The following is a 17,044-nucleotide window of genomic DNA, read 5'->3' as shown; positions in this document are numbered from 1 at the left end:
TATATATATATATGTGTGAAAAATATATAAGATTTAAATAAAGCACAATGTATAAGACTTAGAGAGTCATGGGTACATGAGGTGGAGTGATTCTGTATCTGTTTTTGTACATTCGTGTACATCTGTCATTCACTTTATGTGCATTATTATTCACTGAATCCTAATACTGACACTTTATGTGCATTAATGTTCATTGATTATTGATGCTGACACTTTATGTGCATTATTATTCACTGATTATTGATACTGGGAGTTATACTGCATACCCTGCAGAACACTCATATTCTAACTCATGTACCATATATTCCCATGATTATACAATGGGTTATAAAATGAAACCAAAAGATACAATATTGTAAAAGATATAATACAATAAATGATATAGTACAATGAAAGGAACAGTGCAGGAAAAGAGACAGTATTGAGAAAGGGAACAATAGAAGAAAAAAGACAGTACAAGTTTAATTATTGTATCACAATGAAGTTTTATATGTAAAAGAAAAATTGATTTAAAAATTAATTGGTTTATAGATGAAAAGATAAAGTATAAGTTACTCATATATGAAATGATATGGTTAATTCTTATTTAATTGATTAAATGGTTTTATACTATGTTTTTATAAGATATTTTGTACCAAATATATATGTGTTACACAATATTGTTATGCGATATGATAAGCATAAATTAAATGGATTGAATTTGAATATGTATATGTGTGTGTGAATAATATTATACATGAGAAAGAAAAAGACTATTATAAGCTTACTTTACGTGCTTATTACATAAAATACTCGATGTTAATGTTTTTATATTTTTAGGAGATGTTTTAATAAATTTAACTATAAATATTACAAATGTTATATATACATGGTGATATAAAAATGTATGATAAAAGTTGAGCTAAAATATTAGAATAATATAATATGAGAAATCGTAATAAAGAAAGAAGAAAATATGGTAATTGGTTAAGTGGATATATATACGAGTGGTATTAAATTATAAGGATTGATTGGATTATTTTTAGGTAGTGTTAATAGTGATATGAAGTAGACAAGTAGTATAGACATACCTAATTGTCACATCAAACTAAATATGAATTGAAAATTAAATATTTCATTATTATTTTATGTGTTTAAATAATTTAAAAATAATTGTTAAATTTGGAAGTTTTGAAGAAGAAAAAAACAAAATTTTAAAGTAGGAAAAATAGTACAAAACTTATTGGTCCATCAACAGTGGAGTCTTCATTCAATTTGTGGCCTACTTTGATTCATGTGTTGCTCTGTTGTAAGTTGGACATCTTCCAAATCTTTCTCATAGACTATCCCAACCCCACATTTCTTCACCCCAACACCTTTGCCACGAGCATCATATTTGAATGACAATTCAAGTGACAATTCAAGTTCATCGCATTCCTGATTTGAGCAATCCGGTGTTGAAGTATTCTTGGTTTCCCTTTCACCACATTCATTCTCCAACAAATATGGATATAACGCGTCACGATACCAGTAACCAAGAAAAAGGTGGTCATTTTTTATGGGCTGATTAAATCCTTTCCCCTAAATGAATGCCAACGCCATCAAGATCTCGAGGTTCTCCACAATGGATAACAGCATTACACCTGATTCGCTCAATCCGCGAAGAATCACCACCGGCAAAAATGCAGCAGAAAGCAACTCCCGTCCATTGACTATCATTCCGAATATTGAGAGGCAGTGGCATCTTTATTGAAGAGTCGACTCTTTGATGGCTGAACCATTCCGGGATTTCACTTCCAGGCATAATAACAACGAACCTTTCTCTTGAATTTGCAAATACCTGCAAAATAAAACACCTTTTCGCTGGTAACTAAAAACACAAATTCTTAAGTACGAGATTTTGTTAAGCAAAAAAGAGAGATTGAACAACCTTCATATGTTTTTTCAGCAATGTTAATGCATTGATGTTCTCAGCCAATCTGTAGCAGTTGATACCTTTAAACATGAAAGCCATTCGATTGTATACTTCCGATGGATTAGCAATTAGTTCCAGAGAAGAACAATCATCTATGCTCACAAATACTGTACTTGTTGGAAGCTCAGGCAATGATTTCAGCCCCCGACAATTCATCAAGTCAAGATATTTAAGCTTGGAAAGTCGAATAAGAGAATCAGGTAGGCTGATGAAATTGTTACTGCTGAGATTGAGTTTCTTCAATGAGGATAGACAAGAAATATCAATAGGAATATCTCCTTCACAAAGATTGCAGTCCCTTAGATTTAGCTCTATCAATGAACTCAAAACAGACAACGAAGGCAACATCAGAGCCATTGAATTTGTCTTTCCTCTTTGGAATTTTTTGAAGACAGAAGGCAAATTTTGTTGAAACTTAGATGAAGATCCCTTGCGGCCGTTGAAAGACAAAACTTCAAGATTTTTAAGTCGAAAAAGGCAGGACGGTGGTTTTGTTATGGCCGTTTCACTCAAGTCGAGCTCTTCCAAAAACTCTGCTAGCTGCAAACTCTCTGGCAAAAATCCAACTCTATAACTCCGGAAGATCAAGAATTTTAGACAATCCATTTTGCAATCAATCTCTGGAAACCATAGAAGATTTGAGCAACCCGAAAGAATGAATGTTTGAAGAGATTCCATTCCAATTTTGGTTGGAAGATTCCTAAGACTTTTGCAGCCTCTCAAATTCAAATTTTGAAGCCTCTTAAGCTCTGCTATGGATGGATGACATCAACTATTTTGTACAACCTTCCAGGATCAGAACTTCAAGATCTGGGGCCATTGTGAAGTCCGGAGTCTTGATCAGGTTCGGGAGCCTCTGAGGTTTAACACTTTCAGCTTGTACAAGGGACAGGTTGTCCGGTTGAAAGCCTGAGGGCAGAGATCTTAAAGGAAATTTCCCTAAAAGCCGCTCATTAGAAAGATTTTAGACCATCACAATTTGAGAGGCAAGAACTTTGAGCAATCTCAATCTTCTCATCTTCGAGAAGGCATCGACACTCAAATTGAGTGTCTTGTTCGATTCCCTGATAACCATGAGAAAAACAAAAAATGAGCTTCAAACTATGCAAAAACAAATCCAATACCTAAAAGCTATGTTGCTCCATCACTGTGTTTTCAATCATCCGTGTTTGATACATGTATCTGACGCATATTCGAATAATAGTATTGGAAAACTTAAAATCATGCACATGTAAAACACATCTATATCTAACCCTTAAGTCTGAACTCAAATTACCTAAGCTAACAAACTGGAATTATTTTGCGCCCTAACACACATTGCTACTAGACCAAATGATGACAGATTAGTAAAACTCAAATCAGTTGGATTTATTTTTAAAAGCTTTTGACGATATGTTATAGACTATGCTGAAACATACATTGATAAACGCGTACAAATGTTTTGCTACCTTTGATTGTCGATGATCATGGCTTCAATCACTTCCGTGGCCTACAAGTAATCAAGAACAGAGTATAAGAAGACAGAATGAATGGTTTAAACTCCATGATAAAAACTTTTGACAATACACTATGTTAACATTACGATAATCTTTTGATCGGAATATGGTAAATAAATAACTTTAAACAAATTATAACATTTTCCGATGAGAGTGATTTACTGAAATTATATGCTCATTATTAACATTTATAATCAACTAAGAATATTTTAAATGAAATAGTTTTGCAATATAATGAATAAATATATTCATCCTCTCGATCAACTATTCAAAATATTAAGTATATTTTTGTGCATAGGAAGACTTAGTTTTATTGAATGACTTACAGTTTTTTTTGTTAGAACATGTTGGATGTCCCTTTCATCCCACAATCTGCAACGCTTTCCAGGTTCATCAATAGATTTTCGCAAACATATTTCTTCCCATTCTTGTAGCAAGTCATGCATCCAATCTGTGTCTCCCACAACTGCCACTAGATTTCTTAACGAGAACACGATTCCAATATCTGGGAAAAACTCACAACCATCCAACACTTTGGTTACAAAATCTTTCTCCTCCCCATTGAAAACATGCGATATCAAGAAATATATCTTTTTTCCCTTTCTTCTAATCCATCAAAACTGATTTGAAATCTAGAATTTCTTTGTTTTCGTTTAAATGCACTTCTCCATGAGTTGCATCTCTACCACACAAAAAAGAACCCAACACTTCAAGAGCTAAGGGAAGACCACCTGCATAGCGTACAACATGTTTAGAAAGCTCAATGAAAACACCTTCTAATACTGTCCCACTATCGAAAGCTTTCAAATTAAAAAGCTTAAGTGCATCATTGGGACACAATGTCGTATACTTATACACATAATCGGCTTGATAGGATCGGAGCAGATGTTCATCTCTTGTTTTTACAATGATTCTACTCCCTAAACCGAACCAATCACGCCTTCCAACCAAGTGTTCCAAGTGTTTTCTGTTATCAACATCATCGATAACAACAAGAACCTTTTGTGAGACAACCTATGACTGATGATTGCATTTCCTTCATCAACATCGAATATATTGAATCCTCCTTCGGACAAGGTTTGAGTAAGAAGTTGTTTCTGTAAAGAAACAAGTCCCAATTTGTTTGAAACTTCTCGAACATCAGCAAGAAAGCTTTTGCCTTCAAAATGAGATGACATTTGGTTGTAAACAACTCTTGCAAGAGTCGTTTTACCGATGCCACCCATTCCACATATTCCTATAATACGGACATCATCTTCTCCAACATCGATTTTTGAATACAACTCCTCCAAACGAGAACTAATTCCAACCAACTTATCATGAACAACAGGATACGTTTGACATAATTTTGCTGATACCTTTTTAACAATATCTCCAATGAATTCAGATTCGTGCCTACAATAGAAATTAAATTTAGTTTTTTTATTCATTTAAGAAATGAACAGATAAGACCATGAATAAATGATCAAGAGAGAAAAGAATGAATTACTTGTTATTCAAATGCCATCCTTTGATGTTAGAAACCTCAGTCAAAGCATTTCGCCATCTTTGGATCTTGTATATATCTTCCTTGTATGTCTCTTCGTGTTTGCCAAATGCTTCTCCAACTTTATCCTTTTGTCTTCTCAAATCAGACGGATCCACATCATAGAAAATTGGAAATACTTTATGACCTTTTTCCAATTTTTGTTTAACAATCTCTGCAAGCTCCTCCAAACACCAACTTGAAAAGGCGTAGGTTTTGGAGAAAACGATTACCGAGCACCAAGATTGTTGAATGGCTTTAAAGAGTTCTGGGGCAATCTCTTCGCCGGTCTCCAGCTTCGGGTCATCCCTGAAAGTGACGATTCCACTGCGTTGAAGAGCATCATAGAGATGATCTGTAAAACTTATGCGGGTATCTTCACCTCTAAAACTCAAGAAAACATCATATTTGTGTCTGGAAATAGACGAGGAAGACGAAGGCAACGACAACATGACGAATTGTAGGAGGAAGAAAAGGATGTCTCAATCCGATGTTCAAAATCAATATATATATATATATATATATATATATATATATATGGCCTCAAACGCAGGAAGAAACTAGGAAAAGTCCAAGTAAAAGAGCAAGAATGAAGAGAAAAGGAGATCAAGTTTCCAAAAACAAAGGTTTCTGAGCAAATTCTGTATAATTATTAAATACCAAAGGAAGAAAGCGTGTAGTGGTGGAAATGAAGGTGTTTTCCCGGAAGAATCCAAGAAGCTGAGACTACAACTGCTTCCTTTGCTTTATTCTGTTCACTGTTGACTAGGCCTCGAATCGAGCGTAAAGTCTACAAGGTGGACTACTTTGAGAGTAAACTACACCATTCATCACAGAATTTTTCTCTTTCCTATTTTATTCACTGTAATTTCAATTTTTTCAATTTACTCACTGAATTTTATAGATTGAAATTTTTTGGTCACTCAACGATGACATGAATTATTTTATTATTTTTTCATATGAAATATAATATTTTTATTAATATTTTAATATTATATAGTATTATAATAAAAATAAAAATAAAATTTAAAAATAATAAATTATACACAAAACCTTAAATCAACAAATTATACCACAAATCATAAACCCTAAGTTAAAATTATCACCTCACCCCCACCCTCGATGACAACACTCACCTTAGATGATGAGAACCCTTGATTGGTTTATGGTAATATTGCTGGAACCCTTAATTGCACTTCCCTTTCAAAGACAATGGAGGTTTACCATATGAAGGGAAAACAATCTAGGAACTAGTTGTGTTGTAGATTAAAGACGGACATTTTACATTTTTGTCTCTGTAGTATATCCAATTTATCATTTTCACCATTATCATATTTTCGCATCAATTTAGTCATCGAAATTGCTTAATTGTATCATTCTATATCCCACCTCTCACTTAAAACCCTAAATTCAATTCCTCGAATATTTGCATTTCTTGAAGTTCTTTTCAGTCTGCAAAATATATAACAATACAAGGAAAAAAATAAGCAGATCTTAATATAAGTTTTCAAGTGGCATCTTTAGCAACTTATACAAAAATTTATCTGAACCTACAGTGTTGATTCTTCAGAGCTTGACTTCCACATCAACCCCAGCAGGAAGGTCGAGTTGCATCAACGAATCGATCGTTTGTGCTGTTGGGTATAGAATATCGATAAGGCGCTGGTGTGTCCGAATCTCAAAGTGGAACCTTGCATCTTTGTGTACATGTGGGGATTTAAGGACACAATAGATCCTCTTCTTGGTCGGTGACGGCACAGGTCCCATCGTCTTGGCATTGGTAGTTCGAGCGGCATCCAAAATCTGCTTGCAAGAGTCCTCGATCAAGGGTACCCAGTATGACCTAAGTTTAATTCGAATCTTCTGCTTAGGTGCTGCCTGTGAAAGGAATTGCGAATAAGAATTTACTGAATAATCACCAGAAATCAAGATCAAAATATAATGTATTTAGAGACAAGTTTCCGATCACGTCAGTCGAATCCAGCATGGGACTAAGGCAATAGAAGACACCTAGAAAGATAATAACGATTCGGAGCGGAACATTCTAGGCCAACCAGACCCAACTAACAGGGGTAGTAAGTCTTCTTTACCAATGATTGGTAAAGGCCGGGTATTGTCGACTAGTTGTAGATGGTGGTCATTCGGTCTCAAATTTCATGGGTCTTGTTCATTTTAATCCCATGAATTCGAATTTAGTTGTTGTTTCACCAGAAAATGTCTCAAAACTCATGAATCCCGTCTAAAACATTTCGGCTTCCTTACTTTCGATCTCTAATTGGTGGACTTCAGAGCAAGTTCCGACAAAATGGAGGGCGGATTTGGAATCAAGGTGTCAAGACGACAATACCCATGAAATTTGAGACTGAACGACCATAATCTATGACGATCGACAGTGGTATCCGACCACCTTATGTTTTTATTTTATATTTTTAATTATTTTAAATTAAACAATAATAAAAAATGTCACATCATATATAAATAATAATAAAATAATTTAGAGTGATCAAAACTGGAGTAATTTGAAAGTTCAGTGGGTAAATTAAAAAATTAAAAGTACAGTGAGTATAATATGAGAGAAAATATAGTTCAGTCTGGAATGGTGTATTTTACCCTTTTTATATTAATATCTAAAAAAATTATTTTATGTGTTAAATTAGAGGTATATTGTATTTAGAAAAAAATAGAGCCAAAATACATGTAATATTATTTAGTGATTTTATATAATTTTTTTATAATATATCACAGAGTTGTCATGTAGGTAAGACGAATTGAAAAAAATATTATATAAAAGTTTATATAAGTTTAAAAGCAAAATTTAGTTTACTATTTTATATTTTTAAATTAAATATAATATTTTTTATTATTATAAAGTATAGAAAATATTAAATATATTTTAAAAATATAAAAATTTTAAATTCATTTTCACTTTAAATCCTATATTAACTATATATATAAATATATAATATATTCAACTATAAATTAACTATTATATTTACCGTCAACAATTTCTAGATTAAGTTGTTAAAAGTTATTAATTAGTATTTACGGTCAATATTTAAGTTATCAATAATTTATCTTCTCCTTCTCTCTAATTAGATTTTTTTAAAAATATTACATTTTCCAAAATAGTTTAGGTATTCTAAAATCTCTAATTTTTTTTTTTGTTATCCTCTTGATTTCAAGATTCCGCCTTGATTAATCCGGACTGACTCACATTGTACACTTAGCTTTGGTGAATGATGGGCTAAAGAAGTTTTTTTTTTCCTTTCTTTTTCCTTTCTTTTTCCTCTTCTTTATTGAGGTATTATGTTTATATGTTGAATGATGATTTAAATAGTATGTTTATTTCAAATTAGGTTTAGTTTAATAGAATATGCAAGTGTTAAAGACTAAAATTGTTATTACATTATGTCATATTACTATTTTTACCAAGTCAACAACCAAGTTTTATAAAAAAAATATATCAAAATCCAGTAGTTGGACGATCAAAACAAAAAGTAGAAAAATAGATGAGGTACCAAATAGACAACTTACGCAAAGAATTAGTAAGACGAGAGTGGTGATTATGTACGTAATGGTTCTCAACATGTCTCTCTCTCTGTGTCCATCAACAGTGGAGTCTTCATTCAATTTGTGCCCTACTTTGATTGATGTGTTGCTCTGATGTAAGTTGGACATCTTCCAAATCTTTCTCATACACTATCCCAACCCCACATTTCTTCACCCCAACACCTTTGCCACGAGCCTTATACTTGAATGACAATTCAAGTTCATCGCATTCCTGATTTGAGCAATCCGGTGTTGATGTATTCTCGGTTTCACTTTCACCACATTCATTCTCCAAGAAATATGGATATAACACGTCACGCCCCCAGTAACGAAGAAAAAGGTGGTCATTTTTTATGGGCTGATTAAATCTTTTCCCTAAAGGAATGTATAACATACCAAGATTTCGAGCTCCTCTACAACTGACATCACACCAGATTTGCTCATCCCCCGAAGAATCACCACCGGCAAAAATGCAGCAGAAAGCAACTCCCATCCATTGACTATCATTCCGAATATTGAGAGGCAGTGGCATCTTTATTGAAGAGTCGACTCTTTGATGGCTGAACCATTCTGGGATTTCACTTCCAGGCATAATAACAGCAAACCTTTCTCTTGAATTTGCAAATACCTGCAAAATAAAACACCTTTTCGCTGGTAACTAAAAACACAAATTCTTAAGTACGAGATTTTGTTAAGCAAAAAAGAGAGATCGAACAACCTTGAGATGTTTTTTCAGCAATGTTAATGCATTGATGTTCTCAGCCAATCTGCAGCAGTTGATACCTTTAAACATGAAAACCATTCGATTGTATACTTTTGATGGATTAGCAATTAGTTCCAGAGAAGCACAATCATCTATGCTCACATATTCTACACTTGTTGGAAGCTCAGGCAACGATTTCAGCCCTCGGCAATTCATCAATGCAAGACCTTTAAGCTTGGAAAGTCGAGTAAGAGAATCAGGTAGGCTGATGAAATTGTTACCACTGAGATCGAGCATTACCAAAGAGGATAGACAAGAAATATCATTAGGTATATCTCCTTCACAAAGATTGCAGTCCCTTAGTTTCAGCTGTGTCAATGAACTCAAACCCGACTGTTGAAACATTTTAATATTTCGATATAACAAATTAAGTTAAATGGATTTTAAGATTTTCCAAATGATTTTCTAAGTATATTCGATATAACTATTTCGAATATCAAAACATTACTCCAAATATTTCAAAAATCATTTTTTGATCCTTACTTAAGTGTAAAATTAAGTTTTAATCATAAAACAATTTCAAAATATTTTACAAAGTATTTCGAACCAATTCAAAGCCAAAAAATTCCAGAATACTCAGAGGGAACCGATTCCCCCCCATAGGAGGAACCGATTCCCCCCTGAATGGTTTGGCTCCGAGATTTCCAGAATGCTCGGAGGGAACCGATTCCCCCCAAGGGGGTACCGATTCCCCCCTGTTCAACGGTCGAAATATTTGAATTTTACACTTAGGGAACCGATTCCCCATGATAGGGAACCGATTCCCCCCACTGTCCAAGCTGTTTTATTAAATGTTTTCACACTAAAACGGCTATAATATCTTCTCTAATTATCCCCAACGTTCAGAAGTGATTCAAGGTGTATTTAAGCAAGCTTAGAAGCCATTGATCAACAACAAGAAACATCAAGCAACTAGAATCAAGAGAGAATCAAAGAGAAAGCATCAAACCTCAAGTTTGAGCATTTCCTCTTTGGAAGATCCCTTGCGGCCGTTGAAAGACAAAACTTTAAGATTTTTAAGTTGAAAAATGAAGGACGGTGGTTTTGTTATGGCCGTTTCCCTCAAGTCAAGCTCTTCCAAAAACTCTGCTAGCTGCAAACTCTCTGGCAAAAATCCCAACACTATAACATCCGGAAAGATCAAGAGTTTTTAGACAATCCATTTTGCAATCAATCTCTGGAAACCAAAGAAGGTTTGAGCAACCCGAAAGAATGAATGCTTGAAGAGATTCCATTCCAATTTTGGTTGGAAGATTCCTAAGACTTTTGCAGCCTCTCAAATTCAAATTTTGAAGCCTTTTAAGATCTCCTATGGATGGATGAACATCAACTATTTTCTTACAGCCTTCCAGGATCAGAACTTCAAGATCTGGGGCCATTGTGAAGTCCGGAGTCTTGATCAGGTTCGGGGACCCTTTGAGGTTTAACACTTTCAGCTTGTACAAGGGCTGTTGAAAACAATAATAAATTAGAGAGAAAAGAGAGAAAAAATAAGAAAGCTCATTCTTTTTATTTTGGTCTCTATCATAATCAAATTTTATTCATTCATCTTAAAAATAGAATTAATTCTTACTCTGGTTCCCTTCCATAGTTGTTCAATGCGACTGTATTGTAAGAGAAGTGCAACAAGGTTGTCCGGTTGAAAGCCTGAGGGCAGAGATCTTAAAGGACATCCTTCCCAATCTAAAAGCCGTAGCTCATTAGAAAGATATTTAAGACCATCACAATTTGAGAGGCAAAGAACTTTGAGCAATCTCAATCTTTTCATCTTTGAGAAGGCAGCGACACTCAAATTGAGTGTCTTGTTCGGTTCCCTGATAACCATGAGAAAAACAAAAAATGAGCTTCAAACTATGCAAAAACAAATCCAATACCTAAAAGCTACGTTACTCCATTACTGTGATTCCAATACCCTAAGCTAACAAACTGGAATTATTTTGCTTCTAACACACATTGTTACTAGACCAAATGATGGCAGATTAGTAAAACTCAAATCAGTTGGATTTATTTTTAAAAAATTTTGACGATATGTTATAGACTACACTGAAACATACATTGATAAACGCGTACAAATGTTTTGCTACCTTTGATTGTCGATGATCATGGCTTCAATCACTTCAGTGGCCTACAAGCAATCAAGAACAGAGTATAAGAAGACAGAATGAATGGTTTAAACTCCATGATAAAACTTTTGACAATTTACACCTATGTTCAACATTACGAAAATCTTTTTATCGGAATATAGTAAATAAATCACTTTAAACAAATTATAACATAGTAAAAATATTTTAAATGACATAGTTTTGCAATATAATAAATAAATATATTCCTCCTACTTGATCAAATATTCAAAATATTTTTGTATATTTTTGTACATATGAAGACTTAGTTTTATTGAATGACTTACAGATTTTTTTGTTAGAACATGTTGGATGTCCCTTTCATCCCACAATCTGCAACGCTTTCCAGGTTCATCAATAGATTTTTCCCAAACAAATTTTCTTCCCATTTCTTGTAGCAAGTCATGCATCCACAATCTGTTGTCTTCATCAACTGCCACTAGGGATTTCTTAACGAGAACATCGATTCCAATATCTGGGAAAAACTCACAACCATCCAACACTTTGGTTACAAAATCTTTCTCCTCCCCCTTGAAGAAGCATGCGATATCAAGAAATATATTCTTTTCGCTTTCTTCCAATCCATCAAAACTGATTCGAAGTCTATCAAGAATTTCTTTGTTGGAGTCTCGTTCAAGTCTTTCAATCGCACTTCTCCATTGAGTTGCATCTCTACCACGCAAAAAAGATCCCAACACTTCAAGAGCCAAGGGAAGACCACCAGCGTAATGTACAACACGTTTAGAAAGCTCAAAGAAAACACCTTCTAATTCTGTATCACTATCGAAAGCTTTCAAACTAAAAAGCCGAAGTGCATCATTGAGATTCAATGTCATAGGCTTATACACATAATCAGCTCGATAAAATCGGAGCAGATGTTCATCTCTTGTTGTTACAATGATCCTACTGCCTGAACCGAACCAATCACGCCTTCCAACCAAGTGTTCCAAATGTTTTCTGTTATCAACATCATCGATAACAACAAGAACCTTTTTGTGAGACAACCTACGACTGATGATTGCATTTCCTTTATCAACATTGAATATATTGAATCCTCCTTCGGACAAGGTTTCTTTAAGAAGTTGTTTCTGTAAAGAAACAAGTCCCTTTTTGTTTGATTGTTCTCGAACATCAGCAAGAAAGCTCTTACCTTCAAAATGAGATGACATTTGGTCGTAAACAACTCTTGCAAGAGTGGTTTTACCAATGCCACCCATTCCACATATTCCTATAATACGGACATCATCTTCTCCAATATCGATTTTAGAATACAACTCCTCCAAACGGGAACTAATTATCATGAACAACAGGATACGTTTGACGTAATTTTGCTGAGATTTTTTCAACAATATCTCCAATGATTTCAGATTCATGCCTACAACAGAAATTAAATTTAGTTTTTTTATTCAGTTTAAGAAATGAACAAATATGACCATGAAATAAATGATCAAAGAGAGAAAAGAATGAATTACTTGTTATTCAAATGCCATCCCTTGATGTTAGAAACCTCAGTCAAAGCATTTCGCCATCTTTGGATCTTGTGTTGATGTTCCTTGTATGTCTCTTCGTGTTTGGCAAATGCTTCTCCAACTTTATCCTTTTGTTTCCTTAAATCAGACGGATCCACATCATAGAAAATTGGAAATACTTTATGACCTTTTAGCAATTTTTGTTTAACAATCTCAGCAAGCTCCTCCAAACACCAACTTGAAAAGGCGTAGGTTTTGGAGAAAACGATTACCGAGCACCATGATTGTTGAATGGCTTTAAAGAGTTCTGGGGCAATCTCTTCGCCGGCCTCCAGCTTCGGGTCATCCCTGAAAGTGACGATTCCACTGCGTTGAAGAGCATCATAGAGATGATCTGTAAAATTTCTGCGGGTATCTTCACCTCTAAAACTCAAGAAAACATCAAATTTGTGTCTGGAAATAGACGAGGAAGACGAAGGCAACGACAACATGACGAATAATAGGAGGAAGACGAAGGCAACGACAACATGACGAATAATAGGAGGAAGAAAAGGGTGTCTCAATCTGATGTTCAAATCAAAGAAATATAGATGGCTTGATATGCAGGAAGAAACTAGGAAGAGTCCAAATATATAAGCATCAATAAATAGAAAAAAGAGATGAAATTTCCAAGAAGCTGAGACTAGGAAGAACCCAAGAAGCTGAGACTACAACTGCTTGCTTTGCTTTCTTCTGTTCACTGTTGATTAGGCCTCGAGTCTAGCGTAAAGTCAACAATTTCCAAAAACAAAGGCAGCAATTTCTGTATAATTATTAATACCAAAGGAAGAAAGCGTGTAGTGGTGGAAATGAAGGTGTTTTCCCGGAAGAATCCAAGAAGCTGAGACTACAACTGCTTCCTTTGTTTTCTTCTGTTCACTGTTGATTAGGCCTCGAGTCTAGGGTAAAGTCCACAAAGTTACTCAATAATTTAAAATTTAAACCGTTGCATCTATAAATATATATAAAGAAAATTTGGATAAATATTAGGGTAAAGTATAGTAATGGTCACTGAACATTTCTGAATCTTGCATTTAGGTCCCCTAACTTTTAAAACTTGCAATACAGTCCCCTAACTTTTAAAACTTGCAATACAGTCCCCCAATATTTATTCCGTTTGCAATATGGTCCCTCAACTTAAACCACCGTTAGAAAATTAGGGTAAATTATATAAACGGTCATTGAACTTTTCAGGCACTTGAATTTAGGTCTCCCAACTCTTAAAACTTACAAAACAGTCCTTAATTTCATTCTAAACCCCAATTTCCAAAGTAATTCAATTTCATTCTAAACCCTAAATTCCAAAATAATTCAATTCAATTTTAAACCTCAAATTCTAAAATACTTCAATTTAAGGTTTAGAATGTAATTGAATTATTTTGGAATTTAGGTTTTAGAATGAAATTAAGGTGTTTTTAAATTTTGAACATGAATTTACTATTTGACAATATTTATTTCAATATAAATTTGAGGTTTATTTAACTGTTTATATCAATTTTGAATAACAATATGCATTGATTAAACATCACGAATAGCAAAATGGAAGCACTCTATTCGGTATTTCAACTTCCCATAAACTCTGCTCATTTCTTCAACTTTTGACTATATGAAATTCGGAACACTCATTTGGAGCATTATGATTTAAGTACCACTATGTTCTTGCATGCTATTTTTTTATCAGATTTGAGCACCTAACCCTTCAGTGCTTTACAGTGCGATCATTTATGATTCACCTGAATTTGCTCATACAGTGATCATTTATGATTTAGTAGAATCAATGGTTTAGAATGAAATTGAATTACTTTGGAAATTGGGGTTTATAATGAAATTGAGGACTGTTTTGCAAGTTTTAAAAGTTGGGAGACCTAAATTCAAGTGTCTGAAAAATTCAATGACCGTTTATATAATTTACCCTAATTTTCCAACCGTGGTTTAAGTTGGGGGACCATATTGCAAATAGAATAAATGTTGGGGGACTGTATTGTAAGTTTTAAAAGTTGGGGGACCTAAATGCAAGCTTCAGAAATGTTCAGTGACCATTACTATACTTTACCCTAAATATTATTTTAAAATTTTTTATGATATTTAAAAAATTTGATGATATTCAAATGTGTTTTTTTACACATTAATACTTTAACGTATCACCATATTAATACATAAATTAATCTATTTTTTCAATATTGACATTTCTTTTATAACGGATTTATTTTTAAAAAGATACTCAATAATTTAAAATATTTTTTTTTATTTTGGATAAAATTAATGATTTAAGAAAAAGAATTAATAGAATGTTATTAAGCTATTTAGTAAATTAAACACGATTACTTTAGGGGTGGAAATTGGATCGAAAATGAAATGGAGTTGTTTTCCCGGAAGAATACAAGAAGCTCCGACTACAACTGCTTGCTGTGCCTTCTTCTGTTCGCTGTTGACTAAGCCTCGAGTCGAGCGTAAAGTCGGCAATTTGGACTACTTTAATTATAAATTATAATATAAAATTATTTTAACTTTTAAACCTTTTTATTTTTCCCCCATTAATATGTACTACATATTTTTCGATATGTGATATATTCACATCCTCATTTTCGATATATAGTATGTACTACATATTTTTTGACATGTAAAATATATAATATCGTCACTTTTAAAATATTACATGTGATATATCACATTACGCACGTGCAAAAAGGATAAAAAAAAAAAAGAAAGATGGTAAAATTAACAAAATTATTGACGTGATAATTTTTTTATTTTTTTAATAATGACGTGGTATTATCTTATGATGCTTACGATAACACGTTAACATCATTGTTAAATTTTTAACGGTGAAGTACTAAATTAAAACCTAAATTAAATGTTAGGTTTGATTTTTTTTAAAAAGGTAAAAAGTAGGTACCAAACCAGAAGAAAAGTAATAGTGCAGGTACTAAATGTGTAGTTTATCCAAAATAAAAAGAAAAAATTTTCTTGGATAACAATGGTGAACTTGTGAATTGAACTACGCTCAGCTGCTCTTACCTTCATATCTCTTACTTCTTTTCTTCCCCATCCAAAGCTTGAAATCTGCAATGGCGGTGTCATCGATCTCTGCAATTCTGTTTCCTTCTTCAACAATCCCAAACCCTTCTTCACCCAAACCAAGGCTCACTTTTCTTTCTACTTCTTCACCGCTTTTCTTTCAACCCCTTGAAGCTCCCCACTCAATCCCTCAAACTTTCACAGTTCACCACAAAGACTTTTGCTGCCCCTGAAGATTTGCAAGAGATACTCGAGGTTTGCTATGTTTCTCCCTTTTCTTTATAGAACTTTGGAATTTATTTTTAAGCATTTGATTGCTCAGATATAGTGGGAATTGAAAAAGAAAAAAGACAGTCTTTGCCATTTGGGCTTGACGGGGTTGAGTTTTTAGAGGTGTGTTTGTATAATTCTTTGTTTGTTTGCTAAGAAATGTGAGAAAAAAATTGTTGAACTTCTGCCATTTCTGTTTAGTTCATATCATAGTCCTAAATTGCGATTCGCGGTGTTGCGTTAATATTGAAAAACGTTAAGCTGCGATCGTTACACTGAGTTTCTGTAGCAATTTAATACTGCGGTTCATATGAGCCTGTCGTATTACTGTTGCACTCAAATTTGAAATCATGAACACCAACAAGTGAGCGTAGCTGATAGGATAGAATTGTAATTTGGACTTAGTTCATTGTTTGTACGCTAAGAAATGTGAGAGAGAAAATCCGTTGCACTGGAATTTGAGACACCGAGCATAGAAAAGTGAGTTTAGTTTTACATTCGATGTTTAGTTTTGCATATAATTAACTTCTTTTTAAAAAATAAATTATCTTAATTGCATTAACATTGTTACTAATGTAATAACACGAGGTTATAATTTGAATGCTGTTAAACATTTAACATTGTTGAGTATTTGATCAAATCGAGTTGAATTGAAATTTTGAGTTAATCGAATTGATGAGTTGTATTTTATAACTCAAACTTTATTTAAATTTTTTCTAGTTAGACGGTTTTATAAATTCGAGCGCTTAATTGACTAAGCTATCAAATCAAGCCCTAGATTGAGCCAAACCATACAAATTCTTAGTAATCTTATTTCTGATGATAGTTCTAATAATTCGAG

General features: G+C 33.5%; 2 protein-coding genes and 1 long non-coding RNA gene across 3 annotated transcripts; all 3 read right to left on the bottom strand.

Moving 5' to 3' along the window:
• Positions 1 to 1,229: 1,229 nt before the first annotated feature.
• Positions 1,230 to 12,780, bottom strand: LOC120167350 (disease resistance protein RPV1-like). Its single transcript, XM_039176394.1, has 8 exons — positions 11,695 to 12,780; positions 11,372 to 11,412; positions 10,861 to 11,101; positions 10,492 to 10,735; positions 10,237 to 10,409; positions 9,243 to 9,620; positions 8,956 to 9,152; positions 1,230 to 1,622 (listed from the first exon to the last, which is right to left on the bottom strand). Exons 1-8 carry the CDS (start codon positions 12,778 to 12,780, stop codon positions 1,547 to 1,549), a joined length of 2,436 nt encoding a protein of 811 aa, XP_039032325.1. The 3' UTR covers positions 1,230 to 1,546.
• LOC120167185 lies at positions 2,969 to 3,855 on the bottom strand. The gene is made up of 3 exons (XR_005520020.1): positions 3,777 to 3,855; positions 3,403 to 3,443; positions 2,969 to 3,018 (listed from the first exon to the last, which is right to left on the bottom strand). It is a non-coding gene; the product is annotated as an uncharacterized LOC120167185 (long non-coding RNA).
• A 95-nt stretch (positions 12,781 to 12,875) lies between the features above and the next one.
• Positions 12,876 to 13,367, bottom strand: LOC120167349 (disease resistance protein RPV1-like). Its single transcript, XM_039176393.1, has one exon. It carries the CDS (start codon positions 13,365 to 13,367, stop codon positions 12,876 to 12,878), a length of 492 nt encoding a protein of 163 aa, XP_039032324.1.
• Positions 13,368 to 17,044: the final 3,677 nt, after the last annotated feature.

The sequence above is a fragment of the Hibiscus syriacus genome, unplaced genomic scaffold (assembly GCF_006381635.1).
Source record: "Hibiscus syriacus cultivar Baekdansim isolate YM2019G1 unplaced genomic scaffold, ASM638163v2 tig00111671_pilon, whole genome shotgun sequence".
Taxonomy (NCBI): domain Eukaryota; kingdom Viridiplantae; phylum Streptophyta; class Magnoliopsida; order Malvales; family Malvaceae; genus Hibiscus; species Hibiscus syriacus.
Note: the sequence above shows the minus strand (reverse complement) of the source record. Positions and strands in the feature narration are given on the sequence as shown.

What these genes read in the sequence shown, in the direction of transcription:
- LOC120167350 (XM_039176394.1), bottom strand. Translation starts at nt 12,780, where the DNA reads ATGAATCTGAAATCATTGGAGATATTGTTGAAAAAATCTCAGCAAAAT. An exon ending in TCAAGCATTCATTCTTTCGG is followed by an intron (nt 10,410 to 10,491) that starts GTTGCTCAAACC and finishes CGGATGTTATAG; the next exon opens with TGTTGGGATTTTTGCCAGAG. An exon ending in TCGGGGGATGAGCAAATCTG is followed by an intron (nt 1,623 to 8,955) that starts GTGTGATGTCAG and finishes TGAGCGAATCAG; the next exon opens with GTGTAATGCTGTTATCCATT.
- LOC120167349 (XM_039176393.1), bottom strand. Translation starts at nt 13,367, where the DNA reads ATGTTGTCGTTGCCTTCGTCTTCCTCGTCTATTTCCAGACACAAATTT.